Source organism: Rattus norvegicus, chromosome 3 (assembly GCF_021556685.1).
Source record: "Rattus norvegicus strain SHRSP/BbbUtx chromosome 3, alternate assembly SHRSP_T2T, whole genome shotgun sequence".
Classification (NCBI taxonomy): domain Eukaryota; kingdom Metazoa; phylum Chordata; class Mammalia; order Rodentia; family Muridae; genus Rattus; species Rattus norvegicus.
In genome coordinates, this window is record NC_141536.1 from 143060312 (window position 1) to 143078845 (window position 18534).

Below are 18534 nucleotides of genomic sequence, written 5' to 3' on the forward strand. Positions count from 1 at the left end.
ATCTTTAGCTCTAGATTTTCAGTGTCTGCTGGAATCTTCTGTGCTGATAACTCGTTACCTGATACACGTAGCACACGCTGCCAGTGGTGAGTATGCAGCTTAAGGAAGAATGTCATTAATTCTTTATAATAACATAATGTTGCAATGATAAGGTTTTGGAAATACTGAGTTAAAATATATATGATTAAAGTCTGAGGCTGAAGAAATGGCTTAGTAGTGAAGAGCATTTAGTTCACCAGATAGTGGTGGCGAATGTCTCTAATCCCAGCCCTGGGAGACAGAGGCAGTCTGAGTTCCAGGATAGCCTGTCTTGGAAAACCAAAAAACAAAAAAAACAAAAAAAAAAACAAAAAAAAAAAAAGCAGACAAACATACAACACCAGCAAAAAGCCCTAAGTGCAGGGGTTGGGGATTTAGCTCAGCGGTAGAGCGCTTGCCTGGCGAGAGCAAGGCCCTGGGTTCAGTCCCCAGCTCCGGAAAAAAAAAGAAAGAAAAAAGCCCTAAGTGCTCTTGCAGAAGATGGAGCCTCAGTTTTCACATGGTGGATCATAACACCCATGCCCCCAGTTCCAAGGAGTCAGCACCCTCTGCTGACTTCTGCTGGTACCAGACACACACACAGCACACAGATATACACGCAGACAAAATGTACGATGAAGGTTAATCTTACACATTCTTTAATGCTTTATTATAGTTTCATTTATTTATTGTATATGTGCATGTGTGTGTATGCATGCACACATACATGCCAAGGCACACATGTGGAGGTCAGAGGACAATTTGCAGGATCTGGTTCTCTTCTTCCACCATGTCACCACGTGGAACTCGGGTTGTCAGGCTTGGGACAGCAACCATCTTTATCCACTGAGCCATCTCCCTGCGACCACCACCCCCCCACCTTTTTTTTTTTTTGAAATAGAGTTTTTTTTTTTCTTTTCTTTTTTTCGGAGCTGGGGACCGAACCCAGGCTTTGTGCTTGCTAGGCAAGCGCTCTACCACTGAGCTAAATCCCCAACCCCTGTTTTTTTTTTTTTTTATGTATCCCAGCCTGGCCTGGAGCTCATAACCCTAGTGCCACAGCCTTCTTAATGCATCTCAGAAATGTGGTCACTAGGCGTTTTATTCTCAGTGCTGGTGATAGGATCTCGCACAAGCCTGGCACGTGCTGTACCTCTATCGAATGGCTCATGTTTCGTTCCCATTGGACAGTAGGGTTCCGGAACGTCTCGGTAGAATAACTTAGACAAAGAATTTAGTTTTTTTTTCCCTTTCAAAGTATTTGTAACCTATTGCCCAGTAGCAAGGAGCCCTCTGATACACAGTAGAGGGGAGGGTCACCGTATTCCCCCAGGAGGACACTCTCCTCTGAGGGTCCTCCCCTGAACTGAATGACCTGAGGCCCAGAGAGGGTTGAACTCGCCCTGGCCTTACAGAGGTCGGAAGAGCATCTGGAATCCTTAGCTGGATCCAGCCACTTGCTACAGTATCCGGAGGCAGGCGTAAACCTCGGTACTTTTCCTTCAGCAAGTGGGAGCCTGGGATAATAAAAGTTGGAGTGTGAGGTCCATGACTTTGAGAAGGCAGGATCCTCCATGACGGTATGCCAATAGAACGGTACCCTGAGCAGCAGCGGGACGCTGCCTGGAAGCTGTCTGGGCGTTGGAGTTCCCGAAGCACCTTGGGCTGTGTTACTTGGAGGGGCGGCTCTTGTTGAAGATGAGGAAGTCTGAGAGGTCGTGCCACACGTTGCTGTCCTCGTAGAGGTAGGTCATGGAGGACTGTAGTGAGGGCTGCAGAGTGGGCCGGTGATACTCAAAGAGCCACAGCACAAGCCCCCAAATCACCGCCGTGTGTAAGGGGAACGGGTCCCACTTGAGCGCAGGGATGTAGCCCTTCTCCACACCCAGGCGGCACAAGGCAAACAGGACACGTGATGTCAGGTACATGTTGATCTGCGGGGAGGGAAATACTCGAGGTTACAAGTCAGCATAGGCTCTGGGAACCTTCACCCACCCGCTCAACCAGAGGCACTGGATATCCACTGCACTGGCTCTGTGATCTCCAAGTTAACGGGCAAGCTGACTGGGGTGGTATGCCACAGGCACCTTAATGTTTCTATTTCTGTGTGTGTGGTGCGTGTGTCTGTGTATGTGAGTCCCCGTGTGTGTTGGGTGCTTGTGACATAGACACGTGCCCACGTGTGTAGAGACCAGAGACAGACACTGGTGTCTTCTTCACTCTCCTTTCTAGCATAATTCTTTGTTTTGTTTTGGGCTTTTGCTTGGAGACAGGGTCTCCCTATTACATAGCTCTCCTGGAACTTGTCTGAAGAGCAGGCTGGCCTGGAACTCAAGAGATCTCGGTCTGCCTCTGCCTCCTGAGTGCAGAGACCAAAGGCGTGTGCCACCATGCCTGCTCTAGTTTAATTTCTTTTTCTTTCTTTTTTTCTGTGACAAATTGACAAATTTTTCAAAAAGCCAACAATGTCCTAATAAATCTTTCCATTTATAACCAGGTGGAGTGGCACCTCTAAGCCTTTAATCCCCTCTGTGAGTCTGACGCAGCCTGGTAACAGAGTGAGCGCTGAGACAGCAAGGCCTGTGTAGATGAACCTTGCTTCAGCCCCTGACCCCCAAAGAATACAAAATGTTTCCTCTTTTTAAAGATGTAAAAGCATCTTTATCTCTGAGCTATAGATCCATCCTGTCCTCTACCCCATTTGTGAGACAAGATTTTTTCTCAGTGAACCTGGAATGCACTGAGCGGCCAGGCTGGCTGACCAGGGGGTTCAGGGGTTCACCTCTTTCTATCTCCCCAAAATTGGAATCATGAACAGATGCTTCTGTGCCTGCCTTGTAAAAAAGTAATAATAGTAATATTGTATGTACTTATTTGTGTATATGTATAGTGTATATGTGTGTTCTCTGTGTATGGTGTATATATATGTATCTAGAGTGTGTGTGTGTGTGTGTGTGTGTGTGTAAGCCAGAGGACACTATCCACCTCCCCAGAGCTGAGATTACAAGTAAGTACCTTAGTGCCTAGCTTCTTCAAGGATAACTTGAAGCTGATACTCTCTCCTCCTATTATACGGTTCCAGGAATGGAACTCCGGTCATCAGCTTTGGCAGCAAGCACCTTAGCCTGCTGAACCATCTTGTCAGCCTTTGTGGTTGACAAATAATAATAATGATAATAATAATAATAATAATGATAATAGTTGTTGTTGTTATTGTTTTTGTCTTCTTATTTTTCTAGACAGGGTATCTCACTACAGCCCTGGCTGTCCTGGAACTCATCCTGTAGACCAGGCTGGCCTTGAACTCACAAAGATCTTCCTGCCTTTGCCTCTCAAGAATGGGGATTAAAGAAGTGCACCACTATACCTGACTCCCTTATTAGAAGTTTTTATTAGAAGTTTTTAAAATGAATTATATGCAGTTCAAAATTAAAAAAAAAAAAAAAGAACCCCAAGAAGGAAAAACAACATTTTGGATCTCCCTGAGATTCCATTTTTTTTTTCTTTGTGAAGCCAGCTGAGTGAGTGTATGGAGTAAATTCCAGGCCAACAGGCTACATGCCAAGACCTTATCTCAGAAAGAAAAGTTAGAGATGAGAGACGTTCACGACGTATATCTGCAAAGCAGCCCATGCAGACTACCTGGAAACGGTCCTCAGGGCTCAGAAGTAAAACATGAAATATTCCCACTGGAGAATAAGGAAAGGCGCTTCCTCAAAGAGCTCATGCTGGTGGTGAATAAATGATAATGAGGAAATGCCAGCAGGGAAGGCGGAGTCACTGTCACAACGGCTAAGACAGGGCCAGTGGGATGGTTTGAGGGCGCTTGCAGCAAAAGCCTGACAAGCTGGTTAGATCCCAGAGTCAACAGTGGAAGGCAAGAACCAACTTCCAACAGTTGTCCTCTGACCTCCACACATGCACCATGGCAGGTGCCTGCCTGTACTTACCACATCATGCACGCGCGCGCGCACACACACACACACACACACACACACACACACACACACACAAATAAAAATTTTAAGACATGGATAAAATAAACCACGCAACAAACCAAATGTTAGCTAGGATGTGGAGAAAGTAGACAAGCCATCCCCGTCTCCCTGGAGAGAGTGTAAAAATGACAGTTACTCTGGAAAACAGCTCGGCAGAGGGTTGTTCGGTTTTTCCTTTTTCTTTCTTGGCAGGTTGTTTTAAAACCAAGCATGCATATACCACACAGCCCACAATTACACTCTTGGGCTTTCATCCCAGAAAAACTAGAACTTATGGTCATAGAAGAATCTATACTCGAGAGTTCTTCTCAGCTCTCCTTGCAATATTCCAAAGTTAGAGACCGCCCAGATATCCCTCCACGACGACGACAACAACAACCACCACCACTACCTACACTGCTTAGGAATAAAAAGGAATGAATTAAGCCAGGCAGGCCATCAACTGCTATAAGTCCAGAGCCCTGGAGGCTCAGGGAAAACTGCCAAGACTCAAGACCAACGTGGGCTACAGAACAAGACACTGTAAGGAAAGTGAAATAGCTGGCTGTGCCTATAATCCAAATGCTGGAGAAGTAAAGGCAGCAGGGGTTCAAGGCTAACCTCAGCCTTATGCTGAGTTTGAGGATAGCTCGGGTAACATGTGACCTTGTCTCAAAAAGTAAAATGGGCTACAGAGATGGCTCAGCAGTTAAGCACTGCTGCTCTTAGAGGACCCAGGTTCAGTTCCCAGCACCCACATGGCAGCTCACTACTTTCTGTAACTCCTGTTCCAGGGGACCCAACATCTTCTTTTGGTTTCCCAGATGCCAGGCATGCATACAGTGCACACACACAGGCATGCATACGGTGCACACACACATGCAGGCAAACACTCCAAAACATACAAGAAAAATAATTTGTTTTAAAAGAAAGAAGGAGCCAGGTGGTGGTGGCTCATGTCTTTAGTCCCAGCACTCAGGAGGAAGAGGCAGGCTGTCCTCTGAGTTCGAGGCCAGCCTGGTCTTCTGAGTTCCAGGACAGCCAGGTCTAAAGAGAAACCCTTTTTCAAAAACCCTGAAAAAAAAAGTCTGGGGCTGGAGAGATGGCTCAGCCGTTAAGAGCACTGGCTGCTCTTCCAGGAGACCCATGTTCAATTCCCAGCAACCACATGGCGGCTCACAACCATCTGTAACTCGAGGTCCAGGGGATCCAATGCCCTCTTCTGGCCTCCGGGGATTCCCCGTGTCTTAGTCAGGGTTTTATGCTGTGAAACAGACACCATGACCAAGGCAAGTCTTATAAGGACAACATTTAACTGGGCCTGGCTCAAAGGTTCAGAGGTTCAGTCCGTTATCATCAAGGCAGGAGCATGGCAGCATCCAGGCAGACATGGTGCGAGCAGAGCTGAGAGTTCTACATCTTCATCTGAAGGCGGCTCTGAAAAGACTGGCTCCTGGGCAGTGAGGGTCTTAAATAAAGCCCATGCCCACAGTGACAGACCTACTCACTCACCAAGGCCACATCTCCTAATCGTGCCACTCCCTGGGCTGGGCACATACAAACCGTGACAGCAGGCACATATATGCTGCACAGACACACATGTAGGCGAAACACCCATATAGCAAAAGGACCTCAGAAAACTTCCTTACAAAGTAAAAATGCCCCCACAGACCTTTCATTTCTAGGAATGTGCAATCTGACACACATACAAACGGCCACAGAGTACAATGGCCAAAAGCTAGTCCCCTTCCCCATCTCCATGCAGCAGGCATGGTGGAAATCAAAGCCCCATCCACATCCTGGCACAAGCGTGGACAACAGGGACTGGCTCCATCAGCAGCTTGAGTTACAGAGGGTGGGGGGTGGGGTGGGGGTAGGTGGTAGGTGAGGACTTTTTTTTGCATTTGTTTTCTGATTTTATCATAATGTCTCTGAGCACCTGTGAGCAAGCCAGGCAGAGTCTGCCCTTTTATCAGATACTGGTCATCCACACTGTCTTTTCCTGTGTGACCTGGGCACACGATTTTCTTCCTAAAGAATCAGTCTATTTCATATCAGCTACCAAGTTTGCAAAAAAAACTAGTCTGCAAAAAATAGAATAGTAACCCATGGTATTCAAGATCTTTAAAAAAAATTATATTTCATTTCTTATTCTTTTATTTTAGGGGGTACAGGACGAGTACCCCAGAGCACATGTAAAGAGATCAGAGAAAAACCTTAGGGAGGTGGTTCTCTCCACCATGTGCGTCCCAGGGAGCAAATCAGGTTGTCAGACTTAATGGCAGGCAACTTTACCTGCACCTCACAGGCTACATAGAGAGACCCCCGTCTCAAAAACAAAGAAGCAAGCCCTGGAAGTCACTTCTGTAGACCAGGCTGGCCTCCAACTCACACACATCCTCCTGCCTTTGCCTTCTGAGTGCTGGGCCTCCTCAAGGTCTTTTACTATACAAGGCATTAAACATAATCTGTGTCATGTCTAGCACTGGGAAAAATCTTGGTAGGTGATCCTGGGGTAGAGGCTTATAGATATTATCCATCTTTCCAGACAACCGGCTTTTCTCTTTTGATTTCCTATTTTCAATTTCACTGAGTTCTGCTTGTTTGTATTAAGCAGTCCAGGCCTGGCTTCAAACCAGGTTAGTCTCTCACTGTACCACCACACCCAGGTCAAAGTATCTTAAAAAAAAAAAAAAAAGTCTTAGGCTGGAGAGATGACTCAGCAGTTAAGAGCACTGGCTGTTCTTGCAGAGGACAGAGTTCGATTCCTAGCACCCACATAGGGCAGTGGCACACAACTCCAGCTCCAGAGATAACACCCTCTTCTGGCCTCCAAGACCACCCACCCGCGGATACATACCCCACACAGAGGCACACACACACACAAGTAAATAATTTAAAATCTGTAATCTCAGCACCTGGAACAAGGCAAGAACATCAGGAGTTCAAGCCCAGCCTTAGCTACATAGCAAGCGCCAGGCCTGCCTGAACCAGATGAAACCTGTCACCACCACCACCACCACCACCACCACCACCACCACCACCACCACCACCACCACCAAGATCTTTGCCCCAAAGAGCAGCAGACACACTGATGTGGGGAACCCTTGGATTCCAACTGTGGGGAAAATTGCCCTGGGAGGTGCTGACACCTGCCTTTAATCTCAGAAGTCAGGAGGCAAAGACAAGCAGATCCATGTGATTTCAAGGCCAGTCTGGTCTACAGAGTGATGTGTACAAGGCTATACAGTGAAACCCTGCCCCCCAAAACACCCCCCGCCCACAACAATGGGAAAATTCAGGGAGAAATGACACAGACACAAAGTCACCCGGGGACTGGCGATTCTTAGACCTCAGTCACAGACGGCAGCCAAGAGTTCACCTTCAACTGAAGGCCGCCCCACTGACCCCATCCCATCTCGGGAAAGCCTTTACCTGGCTATTAATGTTATTGTTCTCTCCAAACAGCAGGAGCCCCCCGATGAAGGCAGCCAGGAAAGAGTGCATCTGGTGGGTCCCACCTTGCACATGGGACTGTAGGGCCTGGAGACTCTTATAGGTGAAGACGAAGCAGGCCAGGTTCCGAGAGTGGGTGTACGTGGCTTTCAGAATGGCCTGCAGCTTCTCTTGGAGACTGCACAAACAGAAAGCCCTCCCGTGAGTGCAGGCCCAGTGGGCTCAGGTAGGTTTCCCCAGGGTGCACACAGATCTGAATCATGTCCTCCGTGGGTAGCTCTCTCACCAGACTGGAGCCACTCCCCAACCCCTTTTGTTAACGAGTGCCCATCCCCTTCCTCACCGGTCCTTCTTGTCACCATTTAGTGTTAATAAGCTGGTTTATGAAGTCCCCTTGTCCTTGGTGTAAGCCCCTGCTCTGGCAGGGTCCAGATTTTGTTTTTCTTAAGGGCACAGAACGGGGTCCGGCACACAGTAGGTGTTCAACAAAAGGAAGAGATGAGTGAACACATGAGTGCCTACTGTGAGCTAGATCTGCAGACTGAATTCTGAGAAAGGACAGATCTGCTTTCTGCCTTTGTGGGGTCTATGAAGGGGAAACGAGACAAGAATTAGACACTGACGTTGGCAGCAGGTTGTCCTGGGGTCTGAAGGACAGGAAGGACTCGGTAAGGAGAGCAGGCTGCTTGCTGGGCAGAAGACTTGTTGTACACAAAGGCCCCAAGGACAAACACAGAGGAAGGGAGTGAAGCAATGGGGAAAGACCAGTGTAGGCTATGAACAGGGGCTGTGTGTGGGCAAGGGGGACTGAAGTCAGCCAACTGCAACTGCTGCTCCTTTTGAGATAAAGAACTAATTCAATCCATCTTCTTTCTAAAGGGGGGAGCGGGGTATGGTGAAAGGTGGTGTCTTGCTCCCACGTGAGTACCTACAGAGACCAGAAGAGGGCACCAGACTCCCTGGACCTGGAGTTATAGGGAGGTGTGAGCTGCTGGTGTGTGGGGTGCCAGGAACCAAATTCCAGTCCTCTGTAAAATTAACAGACATTCACAATGGCAGAGCCATCTTTACAGTGCCACTAGGGGCAGCAAAGACAACCCAGGGAGAGAGCAGAGACTACAGTTCTAGACAGGGGCGTAGTGAATGAGAACATGGGCCCCATGAGTACTTTTGTTTGTTTATCGGTTAGCTGGTTAATTTTTTTTTTTTTTTGAGATAGCTGTCCAAAAACTCACTACACAGACCAGACTGTTTGGAACTCAGAGACCCACCTGCCTCTGCCTCCCAAGTGCTGGGATTAAAGGAGTATGCCACCATGTCCAGCTATGAATACCATTTCTAAAGCAAGACAGTTGGATTACAGTTGGGCATAGTGACACATTCCTGGGTAAAACAGAAAGATTGAGAGTTGTGGGCCAGCCTGAGCTATGAAACAAGACCCTGTCTCAAAAACTAAGTGAAAGAGTAAGGCCAGACACTGTGACGCTTGCCTTTAATTCCAGCAATTGAGAGGGCAAAGGTCTGTGGACCTCTGTGTGAGGCCATCCTGGTCTGTACAGTGAGACTCTGCCTCAAACAAAACAAACAAACAAACCCTGAAAACGTAAGTAGCAGGCAGTGATTTTCCCTTGAAAATGTCTCCGGGGGTTGGGGATTTAGCTCAGTGGTAGAGCGCTTGCCTAGGAAGCGCAAGGCCCTGGGTTCGGTCCCCAGCTCCGAAAAAAAGAACCAAAAAAAAAAAAAAAAAAAGAAAATGTCTCCGAGTCTGACTGCTGTCTTCCCACCCGCCACCACAGATACGCCATGGCTTCTGCTTTTGTGTGGCTCTCTCTCCAAGCTGTTCTCAGCCAGGCAGCAAATGTCCCCATGGTGTTCCACATACAGAAGCCACCAACCTGTTCTCCTAGCTGTCTGGAAGGCTGAAGTGGGACAGGGGCCTTCAAGTGGGAGGGCAGGCAGATAACAGGGCAGGACACTTTGTCTCAAGGAGCAAAAAGTTAACAGAACGTGCGATGCTTCCCACAGCGGGTTGGCAAGATGACTCAGAGGTTAAGAGCTAATACTGCTCTCACAGAGGGCCCAAGTTCAGTTCCCAGCACCCACGTCAGGGTTTAGCTCCAAAGATTCAACACCTTCTTTTGGCCTCCAAGGGTACCTGCACTCACAGGCACATGTTCAGAGATATATAATTAAAAATAAAATAAATTAAAAAAAATAAAACCCAACCCTGCAGGAAATTGGCATACCCTGCTAGTTTTCTGTTCTCACTTAAAAGGTCCTCTCTCAGTCTCTCAGGTCTAGAGCTGGACAGGACTAGCTCAGTCCTCTGGTGGCTGACTCCTCAGCCTCACCAGGCATGCCTCGCCTCCTGCTCTGCTTCCTCCTGCTGGAAGACGAACCCTAGAAAGGCAGAGATCCAGGGGTCCATGTCTGCTTTGCTCACAGCTATCTCCGTAGCAGCCCAAACGGTGTCCATCTCATAATGGGACATTCACTAAGTACTTGGTGACCGAATGAATAGGTTCAGGTTTTAAAAAATGATTTGGGCCAGGCATGGTGGCACACACCAGGTAGGCAGACCTCTGTGAGTTCGAGGCCAGTCTGGTTTACAGAATAAATTCCAGGACAGCCAGGGCTTGACAGAGAAACCCTGTCTTGAAAAACAAAAACCAAGCAAACAAACAAACAAACAAACAAACAAAGAAAACGATGTGGGGCCCCGTCTCAGAAACAAAAAGGCCAGGAGGAGCTGGGGATAAGTTTAGTAGCAGTGTGCATGGCTGCTATGTTCCTGGCTCTGGAGAGGAAGGAGAGGGGGAAAGAGAAGGGGAGGGAGGGGAAAGGAAAAGATGAGATTTGGAGGGCAAGAAGCCCCAACAAAGGTAAGTAAAATAAAAATGTCAAATTAGAAATCTTGCAACTTAGACGTAACCCGCCCTCTCAGTATGATTCTGCTTTGGGACATATTTATTTTTGATATTTGAGTGTTCTGCCTGCATCTTTGTATATCACACGTACGTATGCTTGGTGCCTGCAGAGCTCAGAAGAGGGCGTGGGGGTCCTTGGGACTGGAGTCGCAGATGATCGGGAGCCACTACGTGTGTGCTAAGAATTAAACTCAGGTCTTCTGAAAAACCAACAAGTGCTCATAACCAATGGCGCCGTCGCTCCAACCCCTGGGTAGGACTCTTGTAAGCCGCAGGTGTGTCTATAGCCACAAAAACTGGACTGCAGTGAATTTTCTGAGTGAGGCCAAGAAGGAAGGGTTACAAGAACTCAAAAGAGGGCCAGGACACTGAAGCCGGTGAGGGGGGAACAGAGTCTGATTCCCGGAGAACTAGACAGGTTTCCAGGAAGAAAATAAAGGCTCGCTACAGAGGCCAGGGCAAACCTGGAAGTGGGCACACACACAGGGAAATGTGTGGGGGTGGAAGGACCAAGCATGTGCCTGGAACAGAACCTGTGTTCCAAGGCAACCCACACAGGACGCTGCCAGAGTGCAGAAGGCCGAGAAGGTCAGATCTGACTGCTGGGTCTCTTCGGAGGATATGAGGAGCCATAGGCATTTTCAAGTCAGGGACACAGACTCAGAGTTGGCCTTTAGGAAGAATAGGGGCACAGGGAAGCTTGTCCCAGCTAGGAACTAGCCATTCTGGCCTGAGTGCTGACCCCATCTCTCCCAGTGGTATGCAGAGAGGGTAGGTACCTGCCACTCCTGAAGAGAAAGGTCATCACCAGTGCATGAGGCGCCCGGATTTTGACTCCATAGCTGTAGAAACGAAAGAAAACAGTCACTAAGCCATTGCTGTAGCAGTTTCCAGCCTCTCCCTTGGACCCCAGGGTCTCTCTCACACCCCCAATACTGATGCCCATGGGAGAGGAAATAATGTTGGCTCTCCATTTATATGTGGGTTCAAGTTCTAGTCCTTCCTGGAAGAGTGGCCTTTGGCTTATCTTTACCTTCCCCGAGCCTCAGTTTCCCCAACTAAAAAGGAATGCTAGACCTTAGAAGGATGGGTATAATTCTAATGGGAGAAAATGAAGTATGCAAAAGGTGGCCACCATTCCCACCCTCCTGGCTTTGCAGAGACATGCCCTCAGCTCCTTGTGTATTTCATACCACAGCCATGCTCATCTTGTATTAACTTTAAATTTGATTTATTATTGTTATTACTAATACCGATTTTATTACATTCATTCATTAACACAGAATCTTACTATGTAGCACTAACTAGGTTAGAACTCAACATGTACACAAAGCTAGCCTCGAGCTCAGAGAGGCCCATTGTGGTGGTGCACACCTTTGATCCCAACAGGGTCTCTCTGAGTTCCAGACCAGCCTGGTTTGTATAGTGAGTTCCAAAGACTACAAAGTGAGAACCTGTCTCAAAAACAAACCATCACCATAAAAAACAGAACAACAAAATCCCTCATAAAGGCCTGGAGAGGTGTGCACACTTTTTTTTTTTTAAGATTTTTTGGGCTGGAGAGATGGCTCAGTGGTTAAGAGCCTCTTCCAGAGATCCTGAGTTCAATTCCCAGCAACCACATGGTGGCTCACAGCCATCTGTAATGGAATCTGATGCCCTCTTCTGGTGTGTCTCAAAACAGCTACAGTGTAGCAACATGAAATAAATTAAATAAATAAATAAATAAATGCATTTTAAAAAAGATTTATTTTTATGTATGTCAGTACACTGTAGCTGTCTTCAGACACGTCAGAAGAGGGATTTGAACTCAGGACCTCTGGAAGAGCAATCAGTGCTCTTAACCACTGAGCCATCTCTCCAGCCCGGTGCACACCTTTAGTCCCAACACTTGGGAAGCAGAGGCAGACAGACTCTTGCAGGGTCAGATAGAGTTCAAGGCCAACCTGGTGTACAAAGTTAGCTCCAGAATAGCCAAGACTGTTATACAGAGAAACCCTGCCTCGAAAAACAAAAAACCTCATAGAGACCTGCCTGCTTATACCTTCTGAGTGCTGGAATCAAAGGTGTATGTCACCATACCAAGAATTTAATTTTAGTTGTTTATTACTATTATTTTGATAGATTTAGTTTCTTTTTTTCTTTTTTTTTTTCGGAGCTGAGGACTGAACCCAGTGCTAGGCAAGTGCTCTACCACTGAGCTAAATCCCCAACCCATTTTGATAGATTTAAACATGATTTATTTGTGTGTATGTGTGCGGACATGTATGCTAGCTGGTTTTATATTAACTTGACACAAGTGACAGTAATTTCAGAGAGGGAACCTCAATGAGAAAATGTTTCCTTAAGATCAAGCTGTAGGCAGGAAGCCTGTGGGGCATTTTCTTAATTAGTGAGTGATGGGGAGGGCCCAGGCCACAGGTGAGGCCAACCGTGGGCGGATGCTCCTGGTTTGTATAGGAAAGCCGACTAAGCAAGCCATGGGAAATAAGGCAGTAATGCGGGCTTCTGCATTAGCTCCTGCCTCGGGTTTCTGCCTGGTTTGAGTGCCTGCCTTGGCTTCCTTCAGTGGACTGTGACTTAGGACATGTAAGCTGAACAAACCCTTTCCAAGTAGCTTGTGGTCATGGTATCTCATCACAGCACTGGTAACCCTAAGATACACCTTCACCCTCATTTCTACAGCTGAGTCTAGCTTTATGAGTCCTAAAACCCCTTGAAGGCCTGGGACAACGGTTGTGAGCCACTTACTGTTGTTACCTGAATATACAGGAATATTCACTGTGGGCTTCAACGAAGAGCAGCCCCAGCGCTTGGGAGACAGAGGCAGGTGATCTCTAAGTTCAAGGCCAGCCTGGTCTACAGAGTAAGTTTAAGGACAGCCAGGGCTACACAGGAAACCCTGTCTCAAAAAAAAGTCAGGGGGTCAGGGGGAGGGAGGGACTCCACTGACACACGGCCTTAACCTGGTACTTAATGAAACTGCAAATGGCTGGGATCAGGCACAGGGTGGACGGCTCAGAAAGTAAAGTGCTGGCACAGTGACCATGAGGACACAATAGCTGTGAACCTCGACAGCAGCCCCAGACCAAGGGATGGAGATGAGCAGGCAGAGCCTTGGAACTCACTGCTCAGCCAACCCGGCCAACCCGGCCAACCCACCCATCGCACAGGCTCCAGCCTCAGTGACAGCCACAGCCACAAAAACAATGCAGACCGAAATGGAGGAAGAGAACTAATGTCAATCTCTGGCCTCCATACTCTCTCAGCCACATACCCACATGCACATGAGAGAGGTGGGGGTGGTGAGAATGGTTTCCTCTGTTTTCATTTTACATGTGAGGAAATAAGGCCAGAAGAGACTTGATAGGAAACCAAGCTGAGTGCGGTGGTGGATGCCTTTAGGCCTTTAATCCCAGCATTTAAGAGGAAGCGGCAGGCAGATCTTTGTGAGTTCAAAGCCAGTCTGGTCTACATGGAGTTCCAGGTGAGCCAGGGTTACATAAAGAGACTCTGTCTCGGGGTTGGGGATTTAGCTCAGAGGTAGAGCGCTTGCCTAGTAAGCGCAAGGCCCTGGGTTCGGTTCTCAGCTCCGAAAAAAAAGAAGAAAAAAAAAAGAGAGAGACTGTCTTAAAAAAACCAAACCAAAACAAAACAAAACAAACAAACAAAAAAAAAAAACCACACTAGTTTGGGACTGAAGAATTATCAGGCAAATAAAGGAATTATCTTCCCCTCTGCCTGGCAACCACTGAGATGGTTCAGTGATTAAGAACAAGTGTTTGGGGGGGGGGGGGGCTGGAGAGATGGCTCAGCAGTTAAGAGCAATGGCTGCTCTAACAGAGGTCCTGAGTTCAAATCCCAGTAACCACATGGTGGCTCACAACCATCTGTAATGGGATCCGATGCCCTCTTCTTGTGTATCTGAAGACAGCAACAGTGCATTCAATATATAAAAATAAATAAGGGGTTGGGGATTTAGCTCAGTGGTAGAGCGCTTGCCTAGCAAACGCAAGGCCCTGGGTTCGGTCCCCAGCTCTGAAAAAAAAAGAAAAAGAAAAAAAATAAATAAATCTTAAAACAAACAAAAGCAAAACTTAAAGTGTTGCCCTCACAGAGGACTCCAGTTCAGTTCTCAGCCCCACACGGTAGCTCACAACCATCTGTATGTCCAGTTGTGCGGGATCTCACACCCCCTTCTGGCTTCCACACGTATGAAGCACATACACTGCACATAAGCACACACGTGGGCAAAGCATTCATACACACGAAAAATGTATCTTAAAAAGAAGTCAACGTTTTTAAAAAGAGAAAACGGAGGTCAGAAGAGATGAAGATTCATTCAACGTTCAGACTAAAAGCCTGAAATCAGATCTGAGCACACAGAAAGATTCACTGAGAAGGATACGGGGAGAGCAGGAAGGAGGAGGAGGTATAAAGCCCTCACTGGGAAATGCCTGCTGGCTCTGGGACTGGCTCTGGGGCTGTCTTTGGGATTTACAAGAGCAACTGTAGCAAAGATTGCAAGGTGAGGAAGGTACTCTATGAATTAACATTTAAAAAGAAAAACATCGAGGGTGGGGGTTAGACGTGTTTGTGAGTGCATACAACACTCTGGATGAAGAGCTAAGAGACAACGAACTCACTGGACTGGGGATTTAGCTCAGTGGTAGAGCGCTTGCCTAGCAAGCACAAGGCCCTGGGTTCGGTCCCCAGCTCCGAAAAAAAAAAAAAAAGATTTCCTCTGAGACGCACTCACACAGGGACTGTCTCCACAGAGAGGGACTGCTGACAGAGGACAATCGCCTAACTTTACAGTTGAGTGCCCTTGACTTTTGTGAATGAGTTACCTAACTTTTCCAAGACGAAATTAGAGGAAAAGTTTAAAGTTAACAACTTTAAATGGTGATTTTCTTGCAGAAGCCAGCAGGACTCTCTTTTATCTCCTCTGCCTGGCAGTGACCAGGAAGTTCCCACCTCAGTCTCTGTGGCCTTTCTCCCAGCACCTTCAAAGCCTTATCTCCTTCTCCTACACAGAGGCCTTCAGCCTCCTCCAGAGTCAGGGCCTTCCTTTTATGCCAGAGACAGCCTGTCCTCAAGTCCCTACATCTGACAAGCCCCTTCTCAGACTCCTCAAATTCAGATGAGATGTGTTACCTCATGCCTCCAATATCAGAAATCGGATGGCTGAGACAGGAGGACCTTGGCTTTGAGCTCTACCTAAGCTACACAGTGATTATTTTGGGGTTTTTGTTTGTTTGTTTGTTTTGTTTGTTTGGTTGGTTTGGGTTTTTGTTTTTAATTAAAGTAGAGGCTAGAATGGTGTCTTGGTCAGTCAGGTGTTTGCCTTATAAGTGTGAGGACCTAAATTTGGAAACTCTGGGACGTACGTTAAAAGGCAAGGCATGGCATAATGGTGGGCACCTGTGTGCAAGGAAATACGATTCCAAAGAAATGAGATAAGGGGTGGAGATTCTTGGAGGTTGATGGCCAAAAGCTAACCATCTGGTGATGTTCCAGGCCAGTGAGACCCTTTCTCAAGCCAAGTGTGCAAGCTGGTCCTTGTACCTCCACGTGTGCAAGCATACTGGGCATGAGGGCAACTCACACTTGTGGACTAGTTAGGGGTGAGTTAAGTGTTCACAAAGTTCAAACATCTCAGTCATCCAGGTTGACCTCTTTAAACTGGCCACACCTCTTCACAAATACAGCACCTTTCCCCCTGCCTCCAGGCCTTTGTTGAAGGCATTTCCACAGCTAGAATGCCCTTTTCTTTCTGGAAAATTCTATTTTGGCTTCCGGAATATCACCACTACTTATCCTGAAAAGCATTGTTCAGTACTGCTTTGCACTGGCGTGGTATTTGTTTCTTGGGGTTTTGTTTTGTTTTGTTTTTGGTTTGGTTATAGAGTCTAGGTCTTCAGCCAAGGCTACCCTCAAATTCTCAATCCACTTGATTCTAAAGTGTTATGATGACAAGTGTGTGTCGCCATGCTCAGCCCTGTCACAGGGCTTATGACCCTTGTAGAGAGGCAGAGCATCAGTACCTCTACCAAGTATTGAGATCCCTGCCTTGGGGACTCAGGTCTGGCTGAGTTTATAGTTTTAATTTTACAGAGGAAACCAAGACCAGAGGAGATGAAAAATCGCTCAGTTTTTACAATGAAAGCACTAGGAGTGGAGCCCAAGCACCCGACCCTGGAAAGTGTCTGTGCTCTAGAAAAGGTCCACTGAGGAGGGCACAGAGAGAGGTGGCGTAGGGGCAGCTGTACAAAGATCATTTTGGGCAGTGCTCGATGGTACAGGGCCAGCTCCTGCTTTGTACAGTACATACCTGGCAAAGGGGCTACTGACGTTACCATCTTGGTCAAACAGTGTCTGGTATGATTTGGCCAGATTCAGTAGGACGCATTTGCTCCCCGACTCTGTATCCATTTTGAGTTTGAATCCTGACTATAACGCTGACAGGATGTGACCAGGAGCGATCGACAGACCTCCCGTAACCTCGGCCCACCCATCAGTGAGGCAGAGACAAGAGTGGTTCCTAGTTTTCAAACATCCATAAAGGAACTGTGAATGCCTATAACAGAGGGAGCACCAGGACACACAGAGGAGTCTAGACAAAGATGCTCCAACCTTGGGAAGCACTTTTTGTTGCCGTTGTTAGGCAGGGTCTCACACTGTGGCCCAAGATGACCCAGAATTCTTTATTTTGAGCAAATATGCTCGTTCCAGCCTCCTGAGGGTTGGGATGACTGGCACGTACACCACTCAAGACTTTCTAGTGAGAGTCATGGGCCGGGGAAAAAGATTATTCAGTGTCTGATGGCGACACAAACTATAGAGAAAGAGAGTAAAGAACAGGAAGCAATGGTCTTCAAACAGTATAGAAATATTCCGGGGACCCATTTTCCAGAAAGTGAGACCCAGAAAGCCTAAATGATTTGTTCAAGATGAAGAACATGGTAGCTGACCCCAGGTTTTAATCCTGGCAGTGGACACACTCACCTCCATGCCACACCCTGCTACCAGGATGCCAACTTTAGGGGACAGAGACGCTGGTTTCTTCTCTGAGTCACTGCTCGCACTGTGACAGTAACCTCTCAGTAACTGTTAAGGCATGAGGTTTAAAGAAGCTGGAACTCCCCTCCGGGCAGTGGTCAAGCAAAACTACCCTATGGTCTCCCTCTCCTAACTCTGAGGGAGTGAGATTGATTTACCCAGCAAATATTAGCTACTTTTCCTTACATACATTCACCGGCACTTCTCACGAGTCCCCAGTGGAAATGAAGAATGAGGTGAAGTCCCATATAGATGTGACGCTGTTGGCACCTATAAGGTCAACAGGTGACCACCTGCTTGTTAAAGGACAGAGTCCAGTTTTTTTTGTGTGTGCAGACAGAACTACAGAAGCCAAGTAGGCTAAAGGGCACAAGGCAAGATGAGATGAATTAGACCCCGTGAGGGGATACGGGTGCTGGCACAGGAGGCAACTAAGCCAAGAATGCCAGGTTGGAAAGGACAGAGGACCAAGAAGCAGGACAGAGGAAGCCCCAGCTCAGGGTAAGGTACCGGAACCCAGAAACCGACGCCTGCTGCACCAACGGGGCACCGAAATCTACAGACACCTAAGGCTTCCTAGAGAGTGCACAGCACAGTGGCTTCGAGCCTCGAACTCGCAAGCCCAGGTAGGCCCGTCCCTCAGCCCTAACCGAAGTCCAGGGCCCTACTCACACAGCCCCGTTCCGGAAGCCCTTTATCACGGCCAGCGCAGCGTGGTAACGGCGCTGGCGCAGCAGCTTGTTGACAGCCTGGAGAAGAGCCCGTAGCTGCGGCGGGGCAGCCATAGCACCGGAGCACTGGGTCGAAGGACCTAGCTGGCCAAGCACTGACAGCCCTGCGCTCTAGGTGCACAGCTCACTGCATTGGAGAGCACCGCCCCGTCGTTGTATCTATTGGCTGATCCTGCTGTCAATCATACAAGAGATCCAATTACAGAGCGCATTTGTCTGCAAGGGGCTGAGACGCGCTTACACTTCGGAATATCTGTCTGATTGGAAGAGAATGGAGAGTTGGTAGCCAATCACCAGGACTCGGAAGGTCTCACGCAGGATTTGACCAATAAGAAGGCAGTTTTCTTAGAGAGAAGTTTGTTT

General features: G+C 47.7%; 1 protein-coding gene across 1 annotated transcript; it reads right to left on the reverse strand.

The window, feature by feature from the left end:
* Positions 1-1036: 1036 nt before the first annotated feature.
* Pxmp4 (peroxisomal membrane protein 4) lies at positions 1037-18266 on the reverse strand. Its single transcript, NM_172223.2, is given in 4 exon segments — positions 1037-1952; positions 7431-7629; positions 11158-11220; positions 18113-18266. Coding segments are annotated over 4 exon segments (639 nt in total). The 5' UTR covers positions 18226-18266; the 3' UTR covers positions 1037-1688.
* Positions 18267-18534: the final 268 nt, after the last annotated feature.